General features: G+C 50.3%; 1 protein-coding gene across 5 annotated transcripts in view; it reads right to left on the minus strand.

Annotated features, from left to right (window-relative positions):
• Window positions 1-27,604, minus strand: part of ARHGAP22 (Rho GTPase activating protein 22) — a 176,917-nt gene that overhangs the window by 68,587 nt on the left and 80,726 nt on the right. For all 5 annotated transcript variants that reach the window (XM_047826404.1, XM_047826403.1, XM_047826401.1 and 2 more), the window contains one exon: window positions 25,030-25,117. In XM_047826404.1, the coding sequence (XP_047682360.1) occupies window positions 25,030-25,117 (88 nt within the window). The remainder of the gene's footprint in view (window positions 1-25,029; window positions 25,118-27,604) is intronic.

A 27,604-nucleotide genomic window follows, 5' to 3' on the forward strand; every position in this document is an offset into this window, starting at 1 on the left:
AAGAAATCCTGTGCAGGACCATTCATTGCACCCTTGTTTGTAATTGTCAAAAATTGAGACCAACAAAATATTCATTGGTAAAGGGATTATCAAATACACTGGTATTTTCATGAAATGAAATACTATATCAAAATAGGGAACTAGGGGCACCTGGGTGGCTCAGTCAGTTAAGTATCCAACTTCAGCTCAGGTCATAATCTCCCAGTTTGTGGGTTCGAGACTCGCGTCGGGCTCTGTGCTGACAGCTTAGAGCCTGGAGCCTAATTCAGATTCTGTGTCTCCCTCTCTCTCTCTGACCCTCCTCCGCTCTCTCTCTCTCTCAAAAGTAAATAAACATTTAAATTTTTTTTTTTTAAATAGGGAGCTGGACCTAATGTTTGAGATCTGTGGATTCATAGCACTTGCATAAAAACACACCTACAGAACACTGCTAGAGAGCTAGGCTCTGTGCGTGGCACTGCTCTAGGTGCTTGGGCCTAGAAAAAAAAAGGAGTGGTTCCCTCTGGGGAGAGAGTGAGTGACAAGAACAGATTGAAAGATGGTGTCAAAAGACTTTAGCATTTTGATGGTCTAATTTTTTTTTTTTTTTTCAACGTTTATTTATTTTTGGGACAGAGAGAGACAGAGCATGAACGGGGGAGGGGCAGAGAGAGAGGGAGACACAGAATCGGAAACAGGCTCCAGGCTCCGAGCCATCAGCCCAGAGCCCGACGCGGGGCTCGAACTCCCGGACCGCGAGATCGTGACCTGGCTGAAGTCGGACGCTTAACCGACTGCGCCACCCAGGCGCCCCTTGATGGTCTAATTTTTAAAGAGAAAGGCATACTTACATATTGTGTAATAAAATACTAATTTCTTTCTCAGCCCTTCAGTTCCTGGGATCAGTTCCTGCCCCTGAAATGGGGCTGTGGTGAACCTCTGATGGCCTTGGCTTGACTGGGATTTTCTCCCTTCCACCCCACCCCCATCCCGTCTTGGTAAAACAGAGGTGGTCCAGGAGAGCAGTGGCAGAGGCTGCCTGTGGCCTGGGGCAGAAGAGTTAAATGGGGTGGGGGGAGGAAGGGAGGAAAGAAATGACTTGGAGTAGAGAAGAGGTTTTCCCAGGAGTTAAATCTTATTCAAAGGAGAGATTAACAAAGGGGCAGATTTCTGCCTCCCTTTCCTTAATCTCCCTCCAGAAAGACTAGGATGAGGCTTTTTCAGGGAGAGAGAAAGGTTGTCCTGCACCAGATCCGGAAAGAAAGATGTTTTCACTTCATGACATGTAGGGGGGGGGGGGGGTTACAAAGAGGGAGTAACTGAGAAAAAACAGAGAGACCTGACTTCTGGCTGCTGCCAAGTCATTTTAAACAGTTTTAGCACCAGGCAAGATCACTTAGTCACAGCGGGCTTAATGAGGCCCCAGGAATTCCAAGCTAGAGCTCCCTGCATTCAGGGAGAGCATGTGCGGGGAGCGAGCCCCCGGGTGATTGTCCAGCGGCCAAGTCCTACATTTGGAAAGCAAGATTTAAAAGAAAACATCACAGCGGCCATTGTGGGCTACTTGTTTATCTTTCTAAGAGGAAGTAGCAAAGCAGGATCATTTCAAATGAGCCTATTATAGAAGGTCAGCATCCCCATTGAACCGTTCAAATATATTTTGGATACTCGACTTTTCAAAGTGGCTTTAAATATCAACTCCCAGGGCAGTTTCAGGAGACAGAAAGCCAGGCAAGAGTTTCTAGTGTTCTTGCCTTTGGTTTCACACACTTCAGTTCCTGACGATACATTGTCTTTTTATAGTTTTCTAGTTATATGTCTGTCTGTTCTCGAAAAGGGAAGAAAAAATAACATTCACTCTGTGCTTCCTACCAGGTGCCAGGCAATTCTCTAGTGTTAATATCACAGTTCACCACAGCACAATCGTATGAGGTAGATGCCATTACATTCAACTTATAGAGGAAGAAACAAAAGTTCAGGAAGGTGAAGAAACTGCCCAAGCCCCGTGAAGTGGTAAGTGGTAGAGACAAAATGGATGGTTGGATGGATGGTTGGAAGGATGGATAGATGGATGGATGGATACATAGGTGGGTGGGTGGATGGATGGAAGGATAGGTAGATGGGTGGATGGATAGGTGGATGGGTGGATGGATGGATGGATGGATGGATGTGTAGGTGGGTTAGGTGGATGGATGGGTGGATGGATGGATGGATGGATGGATGGATGGATGGATGGATGTGTAGGTGGGTTGGGTGGATGGATGGATAGATGGATGGATGGATGGAAAAATAGGTGGGTGGGTGGATGGATGGAAGGATAGGTAGATGGGTGGATGGATAGGTGGATGGGTGGATGGATGGATGGATGGATGGATGTGTAGGTGGGTGGGCAGATGGATGTATGGATGTCATTTCCTCAGTTAAGCATAGAGTCATGGGCAGCAACTGGAAAAGCATATACTAAGCATGGAATTTGCCTGAAAAATCAAGCTCCTTGAATATAGCTCTGCCCCCTGAATTGATCATGACCTCAAACCATTTTGAATTGAGCCAAAACATCAGGATCACTCAGTGGTACAAGGCTCCAGATGAGCTCAAGCCACCCCACTCCAGAAGACTAGTCAGAATAGTAGGAGGCTCTGAGACATCTTTCTGAGCTGCAAGGCCAACATCCTGCACATTATAGGGAAGCGGAGCCAGAATCAGGAAGTGGGTTTCAAGTGAGTGCAGTGGGCTCTGGGAGGAGGGTCGGATGCCAGATTTGGAGGACAAAGACTCCGTGGGACTGGGGCTACCCTCATCCACCCAGACCCCCACCTTCTACTGCTTTATTCCATTTCAAAGTTTGGTAGTAAGGATATGGGCTGTTTCTAGGACGGCTGCTGCTGCTGGGATCCTGGCTGTATTGCAGCCTGGGCTCCAGGTTCCAGATATGCCCCAGGCCATTCAAGGATTTGCTTAGGAGACTCAGGACCCGGCCCTCATACCTCTCTGTAGGGGGCTGGCTGCTCCTCCATGATTTGATGTACCCAAGGTACCCTCATGGTACCATCTCAAGGTGTGAGTCTAGCCTTGGGCAGCTCAGGGGAAGGACAAAACTGGGGTCACGGCATCTTAGTCCCAGGTATAGCTCTGAGGGGCCACAATGATCATTCATCCATGCATCCATGTACCCATCCATCCACATACCAAACAATGACTGAACATAATGAATACCTGAGAATACCAAGACAAAATACCAAGGCCTGAGCTCTGGGGAGGCCAAGATGACACCCTGGGAGGTCTGCAGGGGACAGTGACCTGGTTCTGGGGGGGGGGGGTTCAGGAAGGGCTCTACAGAACAAAGGTTGTTGAGAAGGGCATTGAGACATGAGGAAGAGACCAGCTCCTCAGGGGATGACATAAGAGTGGTCCTCCCAACGGGTGGTGCTATCGTGTTGAGGACCTAGGCTCTGGGGTGGGAAAGTGCAGTAGGGCATTTGGGGTAGGGGAATATGATGCAGCCTGTGATTCTGACTCATCATCCTGGCGCTGGGCCAAGGTAGGGACTGGGCAGGGGCGACCAGGAGCAGGGGGAAACTCCAGAGCAAAAGGCAGAAGCCTGAGAGCTGCAGGGCTCGAACACAGCAGGGGAGAGAGGGAGACCAGGTGGGACGTGTGCCAGCAGGGTGACCCCCCCTGAACCACACTTCTCAGTTCTCACGCCTGCGTGCTCCCGTCCCCTCGAATCTGGACTGCCCTATGACCTGCTTTAACCATCAGGTGACAACAGTGACTCTGGGCCAGTCCTGGGTGTAAATCCTCAGAAGGCTTGGCAACTTCTGCTGTTGTCTTCCCCTTGTGACCGGGTTGAGGACTGCCCTGAGGATGCTCCAGGAAGCCCAGCCTAGCAATGCAAAGAGACCACACGGAGAAACGAGGCCGCCCCGGAAGCGGATCTCCAGGTGATACACATAGAGCAAAGACGAGCTGGGCCTGCCGAGCCCTGCCTATACTGTAGGATAGTGAGCAAATAAGAGGTTTTAAGTCACTTGGGGGTAGTTTGTTATGCAGTAAAACAACGGAAACATGGGGAATTATAGATAATTTTAATATAGCCAACACCGCCTGGCTGTGACCGCGTGCCGGACTAATTGCTTCACATTCTATTAAAATTCGGAGCCGTCCTATGTGTTAGGTATCATCCTTATTTCCACGTTAAGGAGAAGGACCCTGGGGCACAGAGAGGTAAAGTAATTTCCACTAGGTCACCCAGCTAATTAGTGTCTGAGCTCAGATTGGGACTTAGCCTGTCTTGCTTTGGAGCCTGAGCTCTTAATGACTCTCTGGGAGATATTTTGGAGGGAGAAGGGACCACACTTGGTGTTGAATTCAGTGCCCTCTAGACCTAAGGCGTATCTGTAGGTGAGACATGGATGAAAAAACAACCCCCAGTGGAGGGCTCCACCGCGTCTGGCAGGAGAGCCACATGAGGCTCATTGCTCTGTTAGCAATGTCAGGGACATCTGTTAGTGTCAGGGACACTTTCTGGCAGCCCTGGCACCTGGTGGAGGGGACTTCTTGAAGACAAAGGCACTTTGTAGACCGCGTGCCCCAAACCTCCCTCACTCCGGCACTGGTGTCTCATTTTTTGTCCACGACAGCCCGGTGACGGTGAGATGTCAGCACACTCCTTTTACAGGACAGGATGTGGACACCTGCTCAGGCCACGTGAGCACTCAGAGTCACACAGCTGGTGGGCGGGACGGCCTGCCCTGGAATCGGGCAGTCTGGTCACCACAGGTCACCTTCCTCATGACCAGCTCCCCGTCCCCTGCCTCCTGGAGGTGAGGGTCTGCACCCGGGCCACCTCCTCCTCTCATCCTCTCCTCCTATCATAGTTCTGATCTGTGTTAGGATTCTGCCCCAAATCCAGAGTGCACACACGTATGGACACCACCAAGACTCACAGACATTCTGGAATTGGAAAAGCTTTACAGTTTTAGTACTATTTCCTCATTTTTTCATGGGAAATCGAAGGTCCTGAGAAGCTAGACCCACCCCACATCAAGCATTTCTTGAGGGTCTGCTTTGTGCCAGGCACTGAGAGGTGATGTTGTGACAAGTTGGGGCTGCCTCTGGCCCATTTCCGTTTTTGCTCTGAAATAGACCTACAGAAAGGATAAGCAGAAAGGCAACCGCTCACCCTGTATCTCAAAATATGTTTTGCGCTCTTTTATCACAGTGCACAGAAGCCAACTGATTTGGATGTAAAAAGCCGGTTAAACATGTTAAGTAGCACCCCTCTCCCCATATTATCCCTCATCAACAGCACTGCCATTACTATTCACTTTGCAGACTCATTGTTCTGGTTTCTTTTTTTAAAAATGAAGTACGTGGGGGGCGCCTGGATGGCTGAGTCGGTTAGGCATCTGACTTCGGCTGAGGTCATGATCTATCTCGTGATTCGTGAGTTCGAACCCCATGTCAGGCTCTGTGCTAAGAGATCAGAGCCTGGAGCCTCCTTTGAATTCTTTGTCTCCCTTTCTCTCTGCCCCTCCCCTGCTCATACTCGGTCTCTCTCTGTCTCTCAAAAATGAATAAACGTAAAAAAAAATTTTTTTTTAATGACTCTGGGAAAGGTAAAGTATGTTTGAAGCAGGTCCATACTGCTTTGTGCTAGAAAAGGCTGTGGATTCCATAAGGACTGGTCTGCTTTTTCCTTTCTCTTAATGAGACTTCCATTTCTCTTTTTCCTTTCACTGCCAGGAAGCTCAGGGAAAATTTAAAGTTTGGCTTTGGCAAGTATGAAGGCCCTAAAGTAGGCATCACATCTGTGCTTTTGTGTCCTGATTTTGCTTTTCTACTTTTTTAAAAGTAAACGCCAACCCCAACATGGGGCTCAAATTCACCACCCCAAGATTCAAGAGCTGCATGCTCAACCAACTGAGCCAGCCAACTGCCCCTGTTTTTCTACTTTTATTTGCATTTTCGTTGGTCCTTAATTTTTAAAATTATTACTATTGTGTTACCTTCATTTTATTTTAAGTGTCCCATTAGAAGCTGTTTCCAATCCTTTGTGGAATAACATAGGAGTGTAAGTGAATAAGTGAGTGTAATATATTCTACTTTAAACCAAGAGTCAGGAAACTTCTTACAAGGGGTAGATCATAAACATATTTAAACTTTGCATGCCATATGGTCTTCATAGTAGCTACCCAACTCTGTCCTTATAGCATGAGATTGGCCATAGACAGTACATAAGTGGATGGGTGTGGCTGTGTTTCAATAAAACTTTATTTGCAAAAGCAGGTGGTAAGCCATATTTGGCCTGTGGGTTTATGTAGTTTGCAGCCCTCTGTTTTAAAAGAATTTTGGAGCATTGGGAAATGGCTTTCTATTAAGTTGGGAAGTACTTGGCTTAGAAAAAAGTGAATTCCCATCTCTAAGAGGTGGCAATTCTGTCCAAGGTGACTAGTTTCCACTTCTGCGTGACAGACTGGGAAAGAGCAGCTGCACACACTGTCTGGACCCCTCTTAAGAGGGGTGTGCGGTGCTGGGGAGAAGTCAGTTCCTGACAGAGCAGGCTCTGAAGTCTGCCAGAGAGAGCCCATTGTCCCACACATTTGTCTGCCCACTCCTCAGGGAGCGGGGCACTGGGGGCAGGGCCCCAGAGGTGCATGGCCAGCTGGGTTCCCCAGCTCTGGCCAATGGGTCTTCGGCTGCTGTGGACGTTTTTCATGGAAGGAATGTGTCTGCAGCTCCAAATTCCCACAGAGAAAGACAAGGGGAATCGTTGGGGAGAAATTCCTGGGCCACATTTTTCTTGCTGTTCATGTGGCCTGAAGCCATTGAACTTGGCCAGACTGCCCAGAGAGGGATTTTACAAAGCCCATTGTCTTTTCCTGGAGTCTCACCCCCACCCCTGCCCCCACCTGCTCTTTCTGCCTTCCTTTCCTCTCCTGCCCCCAGGAGAAATGCAGCATGGGAAAGAGCAGGAGGCCACAGCCATGGCCGCTAGGGCTCCTGCTCCCTGGCCAGGGGCCTGGACAGCTGTAGCACCTACTCCTCAAGGCAGACTGTGGCATCAGGCCTCTCCATGCACTTGGGGGAGGAAGATGGTCTCAACTGCTTGACCAGGAGGCACCAAGTGGGATACTTGCTTCGGTAAGAAGAGCAACACATATTGAGCACCTACTGTATGCCAAGCACTGCTGTGAGCATTCTACATATATTAACTCCATCTCCACAAGAATCCTATTACATTCCTATTTTACTGATGGGTAAACCAAGGCACTGAGATGCTGCGTGATTTACCTGGGGTCCCACAGCTAGTAAGTGGAAGAGGCAGGATTTGAACTGAGGTGTCTGTCTCCGGTGGGACTCTCACCTGTCACTTCCAGTGTGTGTGATCCCCTTAGCTCAGCATCCCATTTACAGATCGTCCCTTGATGGTGTGTGTGTCTCCACAGTTGAGGCAAACCTCTAGTAGACAAAGCATTTGCATCGGCATGACCTGTGCACCCCAGAAGGCTCCTAACATCCACACATGCCACAGAAGATGACACCCTCCATCATGAACTGGCCCACCTGGGGTCTGGTCTGTCTGGCCAGAGGCAAGGCACTGTCAGCTGGGGGTTAACTAGCTCTCCTTGCTGCTGTCATCCCTGCCGCTCTCGCTGCTGCTGACAGTGCAGGGGAGGGGCCTCATCAGCAGTGCAGGGGAGGGGCCTCAGCGGGTGAGCCTTCGACTGTTTTCAGCGTGCCAGCCCCTAGGTTTGGCGATTTACATACAACGCGCATCACTGACACAACAACCCTGAGAATGAGTGCTGATAACCCCAAGTTGCAGATCAGAAAAGGAGCACATTAATCGGGTAATTCATGTTTGCTACTGGACCAAACAACTGCAAAATGTCAGTGTCTTAACCCTGTGAACACTCTTTCTTGCGCTGGTCACCATCCCAAGCAGAGAAACATGAAAGGCAGAGGGGGAGGGGTCTCTGCTCCATATGGTCATTTGGAGACCCAGGTTCCTTCTAGGACCTCGGTGTCCTCTGGATCTTCTCCTCTTGTTGGAGGAGGGGATAGGGGGCAGGGAGACCTCGGGATTTTAGGGGCTGAGAGCAGCCTATACCGGCACTCCCACCTGCATTCCATTGTCCTGAGTTCAGTCATGTGACCTGTCTTACTGGTGGGGAGGCTGGGGAACAGTCCGTTTGCAAGGCCACAGGAAAAGGAAACAGGTTTGGCTGAACCCCTGGGGTTCAGAAGATGAGGTGCCATGAGAGGCAGTCAGGCGATTTTGTATTTTGCCACCATACTGAAACGGATGCCAAAGCCGTCTGATCTGACTTCCAACTTCCAACATCTTGGAAGACCCTCAGTCCTTCAATGGGGGCCACGAATGGGGCAGAAGGTCCTGAAGGGCTGTGAGGATTAACTGGGGCGCTGAGAAAAGAATTTCACACATAATCAGTGCCCAACAGCTTTCCCTTTCTTAGAGGATGGGGTGCTGGGCAGGTGGGGGGGCTGGACTGGGAGAATTTTACCCCTGAGGAGGGAGAGGGGGATGCAGAGCCCTTGGGAAGGGGGTGGAGTACTTGTGCTTGCTGCTGCCACCTAGTTGTGGAAGGAGAAAACGCAGGACGACTGGGCTTCCCATTTCTTATTTTGGCGGATAAGTGTCCAGGCAATCCCGATGCCCATCGGGCTGCTGAGCAGAAGCTGGCATTGACCATGCATCTCAGGAATAGATGCTGGGATGGGTAGAGTCCCTATGTCCCAGAGTTTTGCATCTCCAAAGGGCCACTTAAGGGCCACTCAGCAGCTCCTCTGGAGTGTTCCACACAGGCCTCAGTATTCTGTGCAGCCTGGAGGGCTCCCTGCAGATAAGGCAGGGCCTCTGGGGTGTGACTGGATTCCCTTACCTGGTCACTCCCACAGGGTGCCAGGCTGCCCCAGGACGGTGGACGTGGGGCAGTCCCCTCCCAAGCTGGCTGTAGGGGTGGCAAGGAGATTACAGCCCCGTGGGGATGGGCTGCTGGCACCAGAGAAATGCCCCCATGGGGAGGGACAGGGCTGCCAAGTCTCTCCAGAGACACACAGGACCTCTGGCACATGACCTCTTGCTTGGGGAGACTCCTCCAGCTTCTACAGACCTCTTCTATCAGATCATACACACACACACACACACACACACACACACACACACACACACACACCTTCCAGGGACCAGTAGGTCTCAGATGGCTGGGTCAAAGCCAGTTCCAGTAACTGCTAACTCCCCGGGACCACTGTTCCTCACCTCCCCAGTTACTCAGTCCTGGGTGGAGCTCACTACCCTCAAGGCCTCTCCTTCCAAGGCCTCAGAACCCTCCCTGCAGCCAGGCCTTGGTCCACCCAACAGATCTGAATTCCAAAACCAAGAAGTATTTTTCAGACTATGGACTCAACCCATTAGGGGGTCATGAAATCAACTCAGTGGGTCTTGACCAGTACTTTAAAAAATGAGATAGAATCACATGGACTTAAAAATACCAGGGCTGCCTGGTTGGCTCAGTTGCTTAAGTATCTGATTCTTGATCTTAGATCAGGCCTTGATCTCAGAGTTGTGAGTTCAAGCCCCACATTGGGTCCCACTCTGGGCATGAAGCCTACTTAAAACAAAATGCCAGGGGTGCCTGGGTGGCTCAGTCGGTTGAGCGGCCGGCTTCGGCTCAGGTCATGATCTCGCGGTCCGTGAGTTCGAGCCCCGCGTCGGGCTCTGTGCTGACAGCTCAGAGCCTGGACCCTGTTTCAGATTCTGTGTCTCCCTCTCTCTGTCTCAAAAATAAATAAACGTTAAAAAAATTTTTTTTTAAAAAATAAATAAAACAAAATGCCACTGGGCACTGCATGTGGGAACAGCACCGTTTTTTGAAACCTTTGCCTGGTTCCTGGGGTGGGATGTAAGGTTTATTTCTTGTTGTCAAAAAAGTGTGAAAACACTGTGTTGGTGTAACCATCTCACTCCTTCCAGAAAACTTGGGCTCTTTGTGCAAATCAGTCCGCAAATTTCTCCTCCCCCAACTCTCCTGACAGAATCCCCCGTCTGCCGTGTGCCAAAGAAGGGCACAATCTTTGCCAAGCCACTCAAAAAATAAAAAAAATACCACCCACCACCAACAGCCACAAAAAGTCCGGTTAAGAACGGATCCTGGGATGCTGGCTGCTTACTGGTCATGTATTTGCATATCCAAGAGGGCCACTTAAGTGACCCTTCACAGAACAAAGGAGATCAGCTTCTCTCAATTTAAAACAAAGAAAAGAAATCTCTGCTCTGCACATTCCTGCCGTGCAGGCCCTGGGGCGGCCCGCTGGTGGACAGCGCTCTGACACATCTGGCCGATTGTTCTTTCCTTCTCCCAACATTATTCCTTTGACAGTTATTTGTGGAGCGCCACTCTGTGCCAGACACAGGAGACCGGACCAGAGCCCCTGTGCTGGACACCCCTTCTCAGCCCAGGGCCTGCATATCTGTGATGAGGGCCCGTGTCCCCCACCCCGCTCTCCAGGCCTCTTCGTCCCAGAGGAAGGCGCTGCCCACGGCGGGTGTCTTCTGGCCTGTTTCCACCTGCTCCAGTTCCGTCCCAAGCCCATCAGGAGAAGCCTGGCTCTCCATGACGCTGAGATTCTCAACTATTCTTCCACGGGGAGGGAGGGCGGTCCTCACATGTATTGAGCACCTGCTGCGTACCATAGCACCTGCTATGGATACTGCTGTATCCAACTGTCCCTGCCAAACCCCATCCCGGCCATTGTTATCACCATCCAATGAGGCTCAGGCAGACAAGGTGACTTTCAAGGCAGTGCTCACAGCTCAGAAAAGCTGGTTCTTCCTGGGTCTCTTCGACTCCTGAAGCTCTGTTCTTTCCACTGGACAGCAGGCAGCACCTGGATGTCACCAGGCGGGGTGCTGCAGGCCGGTGACTGGATGTGCCATAGCTGGTGTCAATGCTGGCTGTGTGCAAGATCAGAGCAGAGAGGGGGTGCAGGGAGACGGGCCGGAGGGGAGGAAGATGAGCCAGGTCTTCTGGGTTTCTGCTCCCGAGAGTGTGGCCTGGATTCCCAAGGTCAGCGAAAACAGGTCCTGCAGAGGAGGGCCTGCGGCTCTGGTAGCTTCCCTCCTTCCGGACTCCACAGCCGCATGGCTTTCCCAGGCCTGCTGTAACAAACTGTCACAGACTGGGTGGCTTAAAACAACTGACGTGTATTCTCCCCGAGCTCTGGAGGCGGTAAGTCTGAAATCAGGTTGTAGGTAGGGCAGTGCTCTCTCTGAAGGCTCTAGGCAGGCATCAGTTCCAGCCCTGCCTGCCGACTAGCTTCTGGCATCACCTAGAAATCCTTGGCGTTCCTTGGCCTGCAGCTGCATCACCTCAGTCTCTGCCTCCATCGGCACGGGACCTTCTGCCTCGTGTGTCTGTGGGTCCGGATTTCCCTCTTCTTCTAAGGGTACCAGTCCCTGGACTTAGCACCTGCACTACTCAGAACCTCATCTTAACTAATTGCATAAGCAAAGACCCTATTTCCAAATGAAGTCACTTTCTGAGGTTTCCGGTGGGCACGGACTGGGGTGGGGACAATGATGACCTCCCTCTTTTCTTCTTATTAAAATGTTCTTAATGTTTATTTATTTTTGAGAGAGAGAGACAGAGTGTGAGCAGGGGAGGGGGAGGGGCAGAGGGAGGCACAGAATCTGAAGCAGGTTCCAGGCTCCGTGCTGACAGCAGAGAGCCCATTGCAGAGCTCGAACTCACGAACCATGAGATCGTGACCTGAGCCAGTCAGACGCTTAAGGACTGAGCCACCCAGGTGTCCCTGATCTCCTTCCTTTCTAAGCCTTGGTCTCCCCAGCTGTTTCCTCGCACTCAGTAAAGCATCAGGGCGGGCTGTGCCCTAGGGACCCAGAAAGATGTCACTGACCTTCAGAAGAACTTCCAAATCTGGAATCTTTTAACTGATTATAACCCTAGTTCTTAATATTGTTATTCCAGAATAACGTGCTTTAAACAAATTTTTTAAATTAGATTTTCTTAAATGTTTATTTTTGAGAAAGAGAGAGAGAGCCCAAATGAGGGAGGGACAGAAAGCGAGACAGAGTGTGAGCAGGGGAGGAGCAGAGAGAGAGGGAGACAGAGAATCCAAAGCAGGCTCGAACCCACGAACTGCAAGATTGTGACCTGAGCCAAAGTTGGACGCCCAACGAACTGAGCCACTCAGGTGCCCCCAAATTTTTAAAATTTAAATCCAAGTTAGTGAACATATAGTGTAACAGAATAACATGCTTTAAAAAAAGTGCTGAACTATGGGTATTTTTGTGAGATATATATATATACATTTGTGAGATATATATATGTGTGTGTGTGTGTGTGTGTGTATGTGTATCCACACATACACACACACACACACACACACACACACATATATCAGGATAATTTACACTCGGGGATATACTACAGTAGAATTTGGATCCAGTAAAGGTAAACTTGTTTAGAAAATGTTTTTCTATTTCTCCATCATCCACAGGGGAGGAAGAAAACCAAGGTGCCTCTACTGCAACATAAATCCTTGTTCTGGTTCAAACACCTTCCAAACCAGTGGCATTCAAACACAACAGCCTGGAAACTGCTCCAGGCAACCCATCGACCTAATGCATTCAAATCTCTACCTACCCAGGAGAACACTGGAGAAAGTGAAGGCAATCCAGAAACTGTTTCTTTGAAATAAAACCAGAGCTGGGGCACCCAGGTGGCTCAGTCAGTTGAGCGTCCAACTCTTGGTTTCAGTTCAGGTCATGATCCCAGGGTGTGAGGTCAAGCCCTGTGTTGGGCTCTGCGTTGACAGCATGGAGCCTGCTCGGGATTTTTCTCTCTCTGTCCCTCCCTTCCCGGCTCTCTCTCTCAATATAAATAAATAAACTTTAAAAGCAAACAAATAGAAGAAATAAAACCAGAGCTCCCAATCGATGAAAAGATGTAGGACCTGCTAAGAACAACAAAAGGAGGGATAAAAAGAAAAATCTCAAAAGTATCGAGTGAGAGACGGATTGCTTGAGGATGAAGAACTGAAAGGGTAATATTGGGTGTTAAGCTTGAAATTTAGCCTGGGACACTCTCCTCACAGGGCAGAGTGAAAAATTTCATGACAGCTAGAAAACATGCACACAAAAACAGGCTCATGATTCAAGAATAGCGTCAAAGGGGGGCGCCTGGGTGGCTCAGTCGGTTGAGCGTCTGACTTGGGCTCAGGGTCATGATCTCATAGTTGGTGAGTTGAAGCCCCGCATCAGGCTCTGTGCTGACAGCTCAGCCTGGAGTCTGCTTCGGATTCTGTGTTTCTTTCTTTCTCTGCCCCTCCCTTGTTTGCGTACGCTCTCTCTCTCTCTCAAAAATTAAAAAAAACATTAAAAAATTTAGGGGCGCCTGGGTGGCGCAGTCGGTTAAGCGTCCGACTTCAGCCAGGTCACGATCTCGCGGTCCGGGAGTTCGAGCCCCGCGTCAGGCTCTGGGCTGATGGCTCAGAGCCTGGAGCCTGTTTCCGATTCTGTGTCTCCCTCTCTCTCTGCCCCTCCCCTGTTCATGCTCTGTCTCTCTCTGTCCCAAAAATAAATAAACGTTGAAAAAAAATTTTTTTTAATTAAAAAAAAAGAATAGCATTAAAGAGTATTTCGAGTGTTCATTATTAAAATTTTCTTTATTTTATAGGGTTTGGTCTGTTATTTTTGAATATTTTATTAATTTAACCTAATAATTTATATTACAGGGGCAATGTCTTTAGTGCATATATTTCATAGGTTTATGTTTTTATTTCATGCTTTTGATATGTACACATTTTCAAGGGTATAAAATACTTAGCCTCACTGAATCTTAACAATTTAGGTATTATGTTCACCTTTATATGGGAAATACTGATAATTAACATAATCACGAATTAATAATCAACATAATTAATGTTGAAATTTTAGAAAGGCAGGGAATAAGTACCTGCATACCTGTGTGTTATTTCTCTCTGGAGCTGCAGCGACTAATGTCCTACTAGTTAGCTACTGCTGACCATGTGCCGGGTATGATACCAAATGCTCTCCCCGGAGCTGCTTTTTTGGAGGCAATTTCACAGATGAGGAGCCTGAACTTTAAAGGGTTGTGTGACTCACTCAGGACCACAGACCTGGGGAGAGGCTGAGACGGGACTGGATCTCAGACAGTGTGACAGAACACCTCACCCTTAACCCCAACCCCACATGACAAATAACCGGAGGTATTGAATGATTCGGCCAATATACAGTGATCACTTGCTAGCCATCTTTGGTTTGAGCTTATCATGAGCCACACTAGGGTTCAGAGATGCAAACCTTTATAGAGAGATCAGGCATGTACGATGAACTGAGGAAACAGGTGGAGGTATAGTAGGGAGTGGTGGGGATTCTGGCCAAATGAAGATCACTCAAGCTCTAAGAGGGAGCTGGTATTGAGCTAATTGTTCATACAGAGAAAGCAGACCCACATTTACTCTATAGAAATCTATGTTTTCCACAAGTTGTTTTTTTTTTTTTGCTTTTAGAAATATTTCATGAGCCAAACAAAATACTTCCTATGGGCCGGAATCAGCTCATGGGTAATTGGCTTCGGTCTGTCCCTCGGTTTGTAGCCCAAGAGCTAGATTCAGTTTCTTGTCATTGTCTGCCTCTCTCTACCACTGCTTTCTGCTCTCTTCCTGCTTTTTTATTTTTTTATTTTGAGAGACAGAGAGAGCATGAGCAAGGGAGGGGCAGACAGAGAGGGAGGGAGAGAGAATCCCCAGCAGGCTCCACACCGTCAGTGCAGAGCCTGACGTGGGGCCCGAACTCATGGACACTCAGATTGTGACCTGAGCCGAAACCAACAGGTGGGATGCTGAACCGACTGAGCCACCCAGGCGTCCCTGCTCTCTTCCTGCTTTGAATTAGTACTTTTTCATTGGTTTAACTTATCGAACACCTTCAAAAGCCAGGCACCAGGCTCTGAGGTCACAAGTGCAATCCTTGCCTGCAGAAGTTCATGGCCCATGGCTGGGTAGCACGAACAGTGGTCTGCTGGAGAGCAGCACTTCCCGCATTTGAATGTGCACACAAATCATCCAGGACACCTTGCCATCACACAGATTCTGCTTCAGGAGTTCCAGGTGGGGCCTGAGAATCTGCATTCCCGGCAAGCTCCCAGGTGATGCTGATGCAGCGGGTCCACCGACCACACCTTGTGTAGGAAGGACCTGGACTTAAGGGTGACCTTTCGTCTAAGAAAGTTCCTAAGCTGAAGACTCGCTGGGCTTGGCTTTTCAGAGGTGACCTGGGCCGTCCAACCTCCCCACCCACTAATCCCCTGCCACATTCCTCCCCTCATCCTAATTTATCTCGAGATTTAGTCTAGCTGAGATCACTTGTAAAGAATTTTATCTACATCTTTGTTCTGAGCTGGCACTGAGCACGCCTCCTCCTGCACATCGCCCCTGCCCTATCTGGTGCGTGTATCTCTCTCTGAGGAATTTCTGTCTGGGCCCCTCCATGTCTCAGAGCCGTGGTACCCAGCACCTGCCTGGGCTCCTGCTGCAGCCTGCTAAGGGTGCGACTTGGAGTGGGACCCACCTGGATAGACCCTGGACTCTACTTTGTATTAGTTGTGCGACCTTGGATAAGCTGCCCCTCTGTGCCAATTTCTGCATCTGTAAATCAGGGATGCAAGGTCCACCTGCCAGGGTGTCAGAAAGATTGGGCCAATACACTGTAGAGTGCCCTTCTCACTTGCCTTTCGAAAAAGAAACTCGATCACTTTAAAAATCTCATGTTGCTTTGTCCTGAAGAAAATATTAACATAAGGAACCTACTGCTGCCCCAGGAACATGATCAATTACAGTTGGAGGAATTAGAAAGTCTTCCTTGGTGAGTGGCCTTTCATTCAGTCGGCAAACATGTGCCCATTCCTGGTCTATGGCCAGATGTGCAAGGGACAAACCATACAGAGGCCGGGCAGACCTGTGAACGGTCACCAAAGGTGGGTGAGTGTCACACACAGGTGTCTGCAAAGTCAGGCGGTGTAGAAGTCAACCACTGGCAAACCTTCAAATAATAATCTCGATGTATTTTCAGGTGAAACACTTCTAAGAAACAATGGGCCCAGTTGTCAATCAACAAATACACCACAAATACACACAAAAAAGTGACAAAATTCAGAGAAGGTACTATTGCTATACTTTTTAAAAGCTAGATAACTGGAGCCATTGCTTTAAATTTCAATTTTAAAATACAAATTTGACCTGAAAAGGTGTCTGGTGGCTGAAGAAAAGCACACTGAACGTCTTAGTTGGAAAGGTTACCAACCTACTTAAAAAACGTAAGTTTATCTTCTGTTTCTTGGTTTTCCAGATGCCCTGTTATATTACTTGTTGAACTTCACGATGTACTCAACACAGGTATTATCCTAAGTTACAGGTGCACAATGTTACAACACTGTGGGGTAAGTAGGTACTTGGAAAACCCTTTTTATTTTGAAATAATTCTAGAATCACAGGAAGTTGCAAAGAAATATACAGCAAGGTCCCGGTGCACCCTCCCCCAGCCTCCCCCATGGGAACATCCTACATAACTCTAGCACAATATCAAAACTTGGAAACTGACCTTGGGACAATCCACAGAGCTGATTGTGTGTGTGTGTGTGTGTGTGTGTGTGTGTGTGTGTGTGTGTTGAGGGAGGCACTATGCAATTTTATTGCACATGTACCTTCATGAAACCATCACCACAGTTAAGATACTCAACTAACCATCATCGTGGGTCTTTCTCTGCTACTCCTTCATAGTCTCACCCAATTCCTTCACCCCCATTCCCGACCCAATCTGTAGATACTTAAATTATCTGCATTTTGTGCATGAGGGAACTGAGGCACAGAGAAGTCAGCAACTTGCCCAAGATCACGTAGCTAGTAAGTACTGGGCCTGGCTTTTGAACTCTTTATCATGAAGAAGCTTACTGTGGAGGGGGGGTTGGGGCGGAGAGCTCAGAGCTGCAGGTAAGTGTGGTGGCCTCCAGCCTCCTCCCATGTTGGGGACAGCCCCGTTTGCATAAGTCTGTCCTAGTGTGGTGCCAGAATTAAACATGGCCCCGGATGTCACCTTCTTCATTCCAGACTCATCTCTGTAAGCACAGCCTCTGGGCTCCTTACCCCTGAAGTTCCCCCTCCACTGTCCTCCAGACTGGTGGCAGAATTAATGGGGCCCAGTGCAAAATAAAAATGCAGGGCTCTGCTTTAAAAAGCAGGAAAACAGTGCCATTGAAGGTATTAAATATGGAGTTTATTCCTTTCTTTTGTGAGCTCTCTTTTGACCTGTCAGAGGGTGGTTCCTGGGTCAGCAGCATCAATCGGCATCACCCGGGAGATGGTTATAAATGCAGATTCTCAGGCCCCGCCCCAGAATTCTGAAACCTGTAAGTTTGGGGATGAGCACAGCAGTCTGGGTTCTAACAAGCCCTCCAGGGGATTCTGGTACACACTGCTGTAGAGCTAGGGTCCCTACTTTTTTTTTTTTTAAACAACAGACTAAAGAAATTTGAAATCTTATTTGAAGCTTGCTTGTATTTGGCAGATAAGAGGTGAGGGAGAGAGAAGGAAAGAAGGAAGGAAGGAAAGAAGGAAGGAAGGAAGGAAGGAAGGAAGGAAGGAAAGAAGGAAGGAAGGAAGGAAGGAAGGAAGGAAGGAAAGAAGGAAAGAAAGAGAGCAAGAAAGCAAGAGAACGAGGAAGAAAGAGAGAGAGAAGGAAGGCAAGGAAGACACAGTGGAGGGTGGGGGAAGGGTCCCCTGCACATCTATAGGTCTTAGTTCACCTGATGGTTACAGCTATCTTGCCAAGTTGGTAGTTTTATTTCTGTATCGGATAATGAAAAGGAGACTCAAGAGAATTTAAATTATTGGTCCAAGTTCTCCAAATTAGTGAGCGGCAGAGCTGACATATGAATCTGGGTCTGTCTGACTCCAAAGCCTAGGCTTTTCCCTCAATTTTTCTTCCTCCCTCCCCACTTCTCTGTCATTTGGAGGGCGCTCGCTGAGCACCTGTTCTATGCCAAGATTTCACTGAGTCCCCTCCTCATTGACACTCACTGGGCAATGCGGGTCCGCCACACGCATATGGCTGTCGCACACTGGGAACGCGGCTAGTGTAACTGAGCAACGGGCTTGTTCATTTCATTACCAATGTGGCTTGCATTACGTTTCTATGGAACAGAGCTGCCCTGGAGCCTGACTTTGGCCAAAAGAATGAACTGCACGTTCCTCTTCAAGGGCATCTATTTCCAGGGACACCGGGGGTAGTTTCCCACACCTGGTCCTGTGTTTAGTTGGGAAAAGTGAGGTTAAGACAGGAGGGCCAGACCACAAAGCAGGAAGTCCAAGCAACCCCTCTCGGATTTGCTGCTTCTCCCGCTCCCAGGGGTGAGGAGCGCCTGTGAACTTCTCATCTGATTTCATTTCTAGTCTTTACCCATCGTCTGGCGCGCCGCAGGCAAACTCAGCGGGGCCGCGCGAGGTCAGGCTGATACGCAGTCTGGCTGGTACCAGGTGCCGAGATAGGCTGAGATCGGCATCCCGCTCAGGAGGCGGCTAATGGGGTGAGCGATGCTCTGTGGATGTCAGGAGCCCGGTATCAGTCTCCTTCCACGGGCTAATCTGTGTGTGCTGGCTTCGTTTCAAGGTCAGGCCTCAGAGATAGCGGGTGGCAGTTCTAACTGCTCCAAGCTGCATGCCGGATAGGGACAGGCAGCCGCAAGCTCAGTGCCCAGAGTGGCTTCAAAGACCCTGTGCAGCCATGAGAAACTGCCGGAGCCCATTCTTTCTGGGTGGCACCTTGGAGGTCACCAAGACCAGCCCTCTTATCATACAGGTGGGGAAATGGAGACCCAGAGAAGGGAGGAAACCTGCCTCAGCGAGTCAGGGGCTGAGCTGGGTCTGGACCAACTGGGTCTGGACCCACTGCAGAGACGTTGAGCGTGGTCCGGACCCCTTCATTGAGAACTTGGCACATGAACTTATAACTGCACAGAAAGAATCACGGCTGGGCTCTGAGCGGCCAGGCTTCTGAGTTGCCTCCTGCTGGGTCCCTGTGAGTGCGTCAGCAGGTTCTCTCATCCTGCTCCTCCTGGGGCAGAGTGGTCTTCTCTGCAGCCACCGGTGGGGTGAGGGTGTCGAGAGTAGCATAGGTGGTGGCAAAGATGAACCCTCCTCATCTCCTGCCTGGTCCTTGCGACGCACCCATCACGACCCCTGGTGCTCTTTCTAACTAAATTACAGTTGTGGGTTTAGTCATCTCTCCTACCAGCTGAAGGCTGGCTAGAGCCAGATGCCACGGGGACATGCATGTCCCGCTGGGAGAGTGCAGAAAACAGGCACGAAGGGAGACGGTGCCTGGGCTCGGTGTCCTGACTCCTCCCTGGACCTTCCTTTCTGCATGCACACACCAGCCACTGCATCCCTGGCACGTGTGGGCACGACTGACCACGTCTCTCTGATTTCCATGTGGGGCCACTGCTTGCACTGCATATACCTCAGCCCTCAACTCCCGGTTAGAGCTGAAAACCCAAGAGGTCGGAGGCAGCCCCCACCTAGGCTGACAGCCCGCAGGGTGTTGGGGAGCTGGGGGGAGGCAGTCCGCCAGCTCCGTGGGAGAGTGGAGTGCCTGCCGACCTCTGAACTGGGTGGCTCCCGCCGAAGTCTCCAGCACTTTATCTTGAGAAAGATAGTCTGTGGGCCCAAAGCAGACAGGCATTCTGCCATGGGAACTGGGCCCAGACTTTAGAGCAGCCATTATACCCTCCAAGACCTCCCGCTCAAGAAGACAGCACTTTCCTCCTTCTGTTCTCCCAGATTCAGGGCAGTTACTGTTCCTGTCCCACAAGGGCTTATCCCTAGCCCCACATGCTGAGGTCCTTGCACCCCCAGGAGGAAATGTGCCCGCACAGGCACCCCATCTTGGGGCCCCGGTGTGGTTGTGCAGAAAGGGCCAAGGCCAATGATGTGACACTCAGCCCTCGGAAAAAACAGAACCATAGACTGTGTCTGGTGCAGTGTGTATTTGGTGGAGACTGTCACCTGTCACCTGTCACCTCCCCTCCCTTCCTGAAGGCATTAGAGTCCCTTGCTTCCACTGTGGGAAGCTTCAGTGGGATGGTCTGTCTGGGTGCTGGAGGTGGATGGGCCTTTCCTTATCACTCAAGTGTCACCAGGCATAGGTCCATGGCCTCAACACAAACACCAAGACTCTAGACTTGAACAAATGACTCCAGGACTGAGGGGTCAGTGGAGATTCAACCTTTCTGGCACACAGTCCTGATCTGCTTTCCGTTCCTGCCTCCAGGACCACTGAGCTGCCCTGCTGCCTGCCTCTTCCACCGGTAGCTCTCCAGCTTCCAGAAGATTCTGTGTGGCCCCACAACCTCTGGCCAGTTCTCCCTTTGCCTGAGTTAGCCTGAGCTGGCTTCACCTGCAATCGGGACTCTTGAAAGACACACCCAGTGATGGAGGAGACATGGTGGCCCGTCAGTTAGTCACCAGAAAGATCTGAGGCTCCCATCTAAATCCCTGTAGACAACTGTCCTGCCTCCCTTTGGCAACACTGTGCTAATACCAGAAGAAGAATATCTGAGACACGTTGCACTGCTTTATTGAATACCTAATTCGTTCTATCAGACACAAGCCTCTTGTGGATTTAGCAACCCTTTTGTCCACAGTACCAAAGGAGGCCTCTCCACTCCTGGCTCCATTCTGTTCCTGCGTATCTAGAGGGAGGCCTAAACGTGGCCTGGGAGCAGAGGCCCCCTTTGCCAGCACTGGGAGCCCAGAGAGATCAAGTCTGCAAGGGGCAGACAGTTTTCAAAGGGCTGGGAGGCGGTGGGGTTTGCCAGGTGAAATTCCGGTCACCAATTCCACGTCACCCAGCGATACCAGCTGGGCATCCTACCACTGAACTCTATATTCACACTATCTACCTGGAGAAAAGGTCAGATCCCACAGGTTAAGGGTTCAGTCTTACAAGACTGCTCCGCCTCCCCGCTGCAGATGCCGCCTGCAAGGCCACGCAGTCATCCGTGCTTCTGACCAATGGGCCGTAGGTCTGACCAATGGGCCATAGGTCCAAACAACCCCTTCCCTGGCTTTGATTAATTTGCTAGAGCGGCTTACAGAATTCAGAGAAACCTTTTCGTTTCTGGATCACTGGTTCATTATACAAAGATATAACTCAGGAAGAGCCACGTGGAATCGCTGCATAGGGCAAGGTATGCGGGAAGGGTTGGGGAGCTTCCGTGCCCTCTCCAAGCGCATCATTCTCCCCAAAATCTCCACGTGCTCACCAACCTGGACGGTGTCCAAACCCTCCCCTTTTTGTTTTGTTATGGAGGCTTCATTACATAGGTATGGTGGGTTCCCCTCTAAACCAGTCTCCAAGGAGGGGCTATCCCAAAGTCACCTCATTAACATAACAAAGGGCACCTTTACTTAGGAAATTCCAAGGGTTTTAGGAGCTCTGTGCCAGGAACCAGGGCGAACATCAAGTATATAAATATCTATCCATCTGTCTGCCTATTTATCTTTCTTAATCCAAATCACAGCATCAGGCCAGGCAACTAACTGTCTGGGCAGAAGAGACCAGGTGGGAAGGAGACCCAGGGTCCTCTGATCCCCAGTCCCTTTCTGGGGCTTGGCTCCTTCCTCCTGATCCAGGAGCCAGGAGTGTTGGTGCAGAGTGGGACTCTGGTTTAGAGGTGCCTCATGCTGCAGTCCCAGCACTTAGCGACTGTGGGCACACGGCAACCATCAGTGGTGTGGCCTCGCTGAAATGTGCAAGGATGGGGGTGGGGTGAGGGTGGAAGGGTGAGTAGGTAGGAGGGCCTGTAAGGCCTGTCATGTAATTGGCAGGTTTCTCCACTAGAGGGCACTCACTGTATAATTTTTCCTCTTCTGTTTACTTTCAAATCTATCCTGATGAAAAGTTGTGACTTTTCCTACCGTTGAAGAACAAAAATAGAAGTCTAACTTAAAATTCATGTAGATATTCTGATGCATGGTTATACTTGGGTTCTACCACATTTCCAAGAGTTGTCAAGCGTTTCCCCCTCTGGGACAGCGGGTGTGGTGGACACGAGCCCCACCTGGCCTTTTGCAGCCAAAATGATTTGCCCAACGGAGACGATTGAGCCCTTCCTGCGCAGTGCCCCACAAAGGTTGGCTGGACCCCTCACTGCCCACCACCAACCTGCTTTCCTTGAGCGGCCTCACAGCTGCCTTCACTCTCACCCCCGGCCTGCCCCACGGCCTTCAGGAGGGCAGCGTGTGCAAATGCAAGAGGGCAGTGATGGGTGGCTCTAGGGACTGGCTGAATCCGGTGCTTAGACCACTGCTGGGCTTGGGCTACAGGGCTACGGGGGGCCCTGCCTTTTTATAACTGCATCCCTAGACCTCCTGTGCCCAGGTGGAAAGACACTAGGTCCTGTACCAGGTGCCAGTGCTGGATAGCAGCTCTGTGCCCAGGGGGCCAGCCCTGACCCCCTAATACTATCTGGCTGTGTGTCCTCGGGCAAGTCATATCCTCTCTAACCCCCAGTGTCTTTTTAAATAAAATTTTCAACTTTTATTTAAAATCAAATAAAGTATGTCCTGGGGTGGCTCAGTCAGCAGGTCATGATCTCACGGTCATGAGATCAAGCCCCGCGTGGGGCTCTGTGCCAACAGAGTGGATTCTGTCTCTCCCTCTGTCTCTGCATCTTCTTCTTCCCCACATGTGTGTGCATGTGCTCTCTCTCTCAAATAAAAAAAAAGTATTCCTCCCTTGGGGGGATGTTTTGAGCATTGTGGTAGGCAGAATAATGGTCCCACAGATATGTGTACTTGTTTTTTAGAAAGTTTTTTAAATGTTTATTTGTTTTTGGGAGACAGTGAGAGAGACAGAGCACAAGCAGGGGAGGAGCAGAGAGAGAGGGAGACACAGAAGCCAAAGCAGGCTCCAGTCTCTGAGCTGTCAGCACAGAGCCTGATGCAGGGCTCGAACTCTCGAACCGTGAGATCATGACCTGAGCCGAAGTTGGACGCTTAACCGACTGAGCCACCCAGGCACCCTAGACACGTCTGCTTCTTAATTCCCAGAATCTGTGAATGTTACCTTATGTGGCAAACAGGTCTTCTTCCCCTCCAGAGTGAAAGAAATCCTTGTAAATAGCTCTGACCCAGATAAAGAGCCTGCACACTGGTGATTTTTCCCCATCTAGTCCTTGGGGCACACGCTCAGTGCTTTTGTGAATTCATGGCTAGGGTGTGTGGATCTCCTCCACCTTTCAGTTCCAGCCTCACCTGCTTCCTCCCTAATTCCCAGGCGCAGGTCCCCTGGCCCCTCCCCCAGGCCTCCCTTCCATGCCCAGCTTCCCCTTCCTCAGATGGCAGGGCCCTCCACCTCCCTGCCCTCTTCATTTCTATCTTCTTTGCAGAAGCCTTTACCCCTGTTCCATGGCCAACCAAGCCCCTCTTTTCCACTCCACACTCCGGGACCCCTCAGTTGCCACCTTCTAATGTGCAGTTTTAGTACCAAGGTTTTTGCAGTAGATTCAATGCCCACGTAGGAAACGCCAAATGAAACCAGGGATACTTGCATTTTGCATACAGGGCATGAACTTGGGGAGGGGCTTCCTGCCTGTTGCCTTCTGCCTGTGTCTTCTGGAATTCCCAGTAAAGACAGAGCAAAAGTGAACAGGTCCCTGCCCCGGGCTTGGTGGCACTCACTGCTGCTCCCCGCGGGCCGCTGCTGGCTGGCCTGAGCCTGGGCTGAGAGCCTTGGTGTATAGCAGATAGTCAGGCCACCTCATCAGACTGGTGGGGTGGCCGTGCTGCTCGGAGACGGTAAACCTGTTGGCTCACAGAGCCCAGGGAGACCCGAGCACACTGAGTTCACAGCCACGACTTCCCAGAAGGAAGTCTAAATTTGGACGGCACACTGGAGGCATGTGATGACTAGGTGGCTGTAGCCGATTCCCTGCCCAGAACCCCGGCTCTCACTGCTCCCATCCATGCGGGTGGCCTCTTCGCTCAAGTGCCTGCAATGCTCCCAGAAGCCTTCTGTCTGCAGGGAGCTTGACCATGCAGAGGGCGGGCCAGAGATGCCAGAGTTAGCTCCCGGGAAGCAGCTGGTGGAACTAAGGGGGGTAGCCCCCAGCTTCTTCCCTTCATGGGCGGGACACCTCTGAGGCCTGCTCCCCACAGTCCCCACAGCCGCCCCTGGAGTTGAACCCTGGGTCCCCACAGCAGCAATCCTCTCACTAGCACACCCGGAATGGCTTTCCTCCCTCCCTGTTCCCTCCCCCCTGCTTTCTGGGAATCCCTTCTGAATAAACAGCTTGGAGCCTGGTCTCAGGCTCTGTTTCTGGGGGAGGCCAGGCTACCCAAAACACCCGACTGTGGAACCAGCCCTTCTGGAAGCAGACGGGCTCATCTTCGAGACACATCTACTAGTTCAATAACAATCACATTTGAAAACTGGGAATTTAAAAAAAAAAAAATTTGTAGCTGCCAACACCATAGCGGTTCCTTGGATTAAAATATTCCCCTTCCTCCCACCACAGCTCAATTCTGTTTTGAGATTCATGATAAAGCTTATTTTAAGGCTCTGTTTCTGTGCTAGTGGGTTTTCCCTGGACTTATTTGCATATGATCCAGTTGTTGTGTTTAGACCTTCATCCTAACATATCCCCGTTGCCTGGTTTCCCTTGTGCTTATGGTGAATTTTAAAATCCAATTTCCAAAAGCTAATTACCCAGACAATTGACCGGATTTTCTGATATGCCCCCAAATTTGCAATATCCTCTAGATGTGTCCCAAATTTCTGAGTAGTGCTTGGCGACAGTGTTGATGTTCCTACAGGGAGGAGCATCCTGAAGGAGATCGGCCCTTCTAGGCCAGAGGCGCGGTCACACCCCCAGCGGGGCCCCCAGGGCCAGCCCCAGCACAGAGCCTACAGGGGCTCACGCCTACCTGGGCTGATCTCAAAGAGGTGCTTCCCTGCGTCCTCGGGGCCAGGAAGGAGTTCAGTCACCCGGGTCCCTTGTAGAGAAATAAATCCCTAAAATAAAGAGACAAACACAAACACGGGAGGCATGAGATGGCAGGGGAAGGGTTCCTTCCTGTGGTCAGGGCTCCTGGAGAGAGAGGGTGGGGCTTCGGGATCAGGCCCCAGCAGGAGCCTGCACAGGGTTCCCGGTGGACGTTAGGGTTTACACACGTGGTTGGAAGAACTCTGCCCCCAGGCAGGGCCGAGACGGCCTGGAGGTGTTACTCCTTCATTAAGGCACAGAAATGCATATGCTGGAGCAGGGAGGAAGGCCCCCATTATTACCCCCTTCCACCCCCCTCACCCCACCCCGTTCTAATGCAGCCATCTGCAGCCTCTCTGGGGCACAAGGTTTAGGTTCTGGAGGGTCAGGGACAGGAAGGCTGTCACTGGGGCTGGCTTCTTGTATGTAGCTGTCCCTGAAGTGACATGGGAGGTCGACAGCTCTGTGAGTCCGGTGCTGCCCCCTCCCAGAAGGTGGGATTTTATTTCTTGTTCAGTGGGAGTCAGCTAGTACACAGGAGGTACCCAGCACAGATCATGCCGTGTGCCTGGGGTATCTGTGTATGTACATGACAGGGGGTGGGCCCACCCTACTCTCCAATGCTGAAATCTGGTAAGCTAGAAGACGCAGAGAAAGACCATGGGGTGCAGGGACAGGTACTCTGGGTTTGGGTCTCAACCCTGCACTTTCGGGCTGTGTGACCTCAGGCAGAACACCTAACTTCTCTGAACCTCAGTTTCCACATCTGGACAATGGCACAGTAACTCCCACTTCTAGGGAGCATTGAGACACCAGATTCCTGTTCAGGAGGTCCTGCTCGAGATGGGTACTGTCACAATCACCTTTACTCTAGCCCTTCCTCCCCACCCCCCCCCCCCCCCCCCCCGCTCCCCCCAGCACTAGGCAGGGCCTCCTTTGTTCCCTTTGTTCCCTCTCTCTGTTAACGACTAATCTCTGCTGTGACTTTTCTTCATTTTGTTCATGTTCAGATTTGTTCATTTAAGACTGCGTGTGTCTCTGACTATACAATTTTGGCTCTCTCCACACAAAACTTATTTTAAATTCCATTTCTATAGCGTACCTGTCTGGGCTTAAATCCTGGCTCAGTTACTTAGTGGCTGTGTGACCTCGGACAATTTGCTTAACCTCCCTGTGCAATCTCACAAAAACCTCATTCGTGAAATAGGAATGATAATAGTACTTTGTGGGGCTGTTGTGAGCGTTGGAAGAACGAATCCCGGGAAGGCCTTACGGCAGTGTCTGCAACATAGTAAAGCACGCTTGCATCTGTGTTTGCCCAGGTGAGGGGCATGATCATGCCACCCCCAGCCCCCAACTCCTGTGTGTGCTCACAGAGTGTTCATCTCCCCACGCCATCTTTTCCAGGCAATTCCTGGGTGTAACAGGAATGCAGGTGGCTGGAGCCTCTGCATGGCTGCTGGCGTCTCATGCTGAGGGGAGATACATGGACATACCTTTTCTCACAGAAGCCACGTGAAGGCAGGACAATGTCTTTGCTTTAGAGAAATTACAGCAATAGACCAGAGAACCAGCTGGTAACTGTTGTAACTGAATGATCAGTTACTTTCTTGCTAGAGAATCTGGAGCTACTGGGAATAAATTAGGAGTGCAGCCCCTGCATGGGGAGACGTGCTCATTAGAGGGCGTGGACAAGATCCATCACTGGCTAATGGGACCATCTCTGGTGTTTGCTGTTTCAGTAACTGGGCACTTTGCTTTATTCCTCTGTTCCTCAATAGCTGTCACCCATAAAATGGGAGTAACATTGTTGACACTGACATTACTTTTTATTCCAGCTAAATAGAAAAGCAGTAATAGCTACTGTTTGGGGAGCTGGTTCTATGTTCCCGGCTCTTTGTTTAATCAATGCTGGATTGTTTGTTTGAATCTGGAGGCCTCATGGGGCAGGTACTACTATTCCCATCTTCCTGGACGAGCAGCTGGAAGTTGGAGAGGTAGAGAAGCCAGCTCCTTGTCCCACTGCTGGCAGGGGCAGGCTGGGAGGTGCGCCCAGCCCTGGCTGACGCTGGAGTGCCTTGCCTCTCATTTGTGATAGCAGCTGCTGACCAACTTTGTGTGCAAGACGCCGTCACGGAGAGCCAGGCCGTGACTTTGGCTCACTCCGTGAATCCCAGTGTGGTTCCTACTGCAGCAAGAGACCTTCAGCATTGGCTTTGGGCCGCCCACATCCCTCCTGCCTCCACGAGTCAAGAGCCCGGCTTTGATCCCAGCACTGTGCGGGCACTGGGTGGAGGTGGGGAACGGGGAGATAACAGAAAGATTTCTGGAAAATCCCCAAATATGTGGACATCCCATGAACATACTTCTAAATAATCCATAGGTCAAAAAAGAAATAAAAAAAATCAAGAAGTACTTTGTACTGAATAAAAACAAAAACACGACGTATAACAATTTGTGAAATGCTTTTCAAGAAGTGCTTAAGGGCTAAGTGATAGCACTCAGGGCTGATATTT

This window comes from Prionailurus viverrinus, chromosome D2, assembly GCF_022837055.1.
Source record: "Prionailurus viverrinus isolate Anna chromosome D2, UM_Priviv_1.0, whole genome shotgun sequence".
NCBI classification, from domain to species: domain Eukaryota; kingdom Metazoa; phylum Chordata; class Mammalia; order Carnivora; family Felidae; genus Prionailurus; species Prionailurus viverrinus.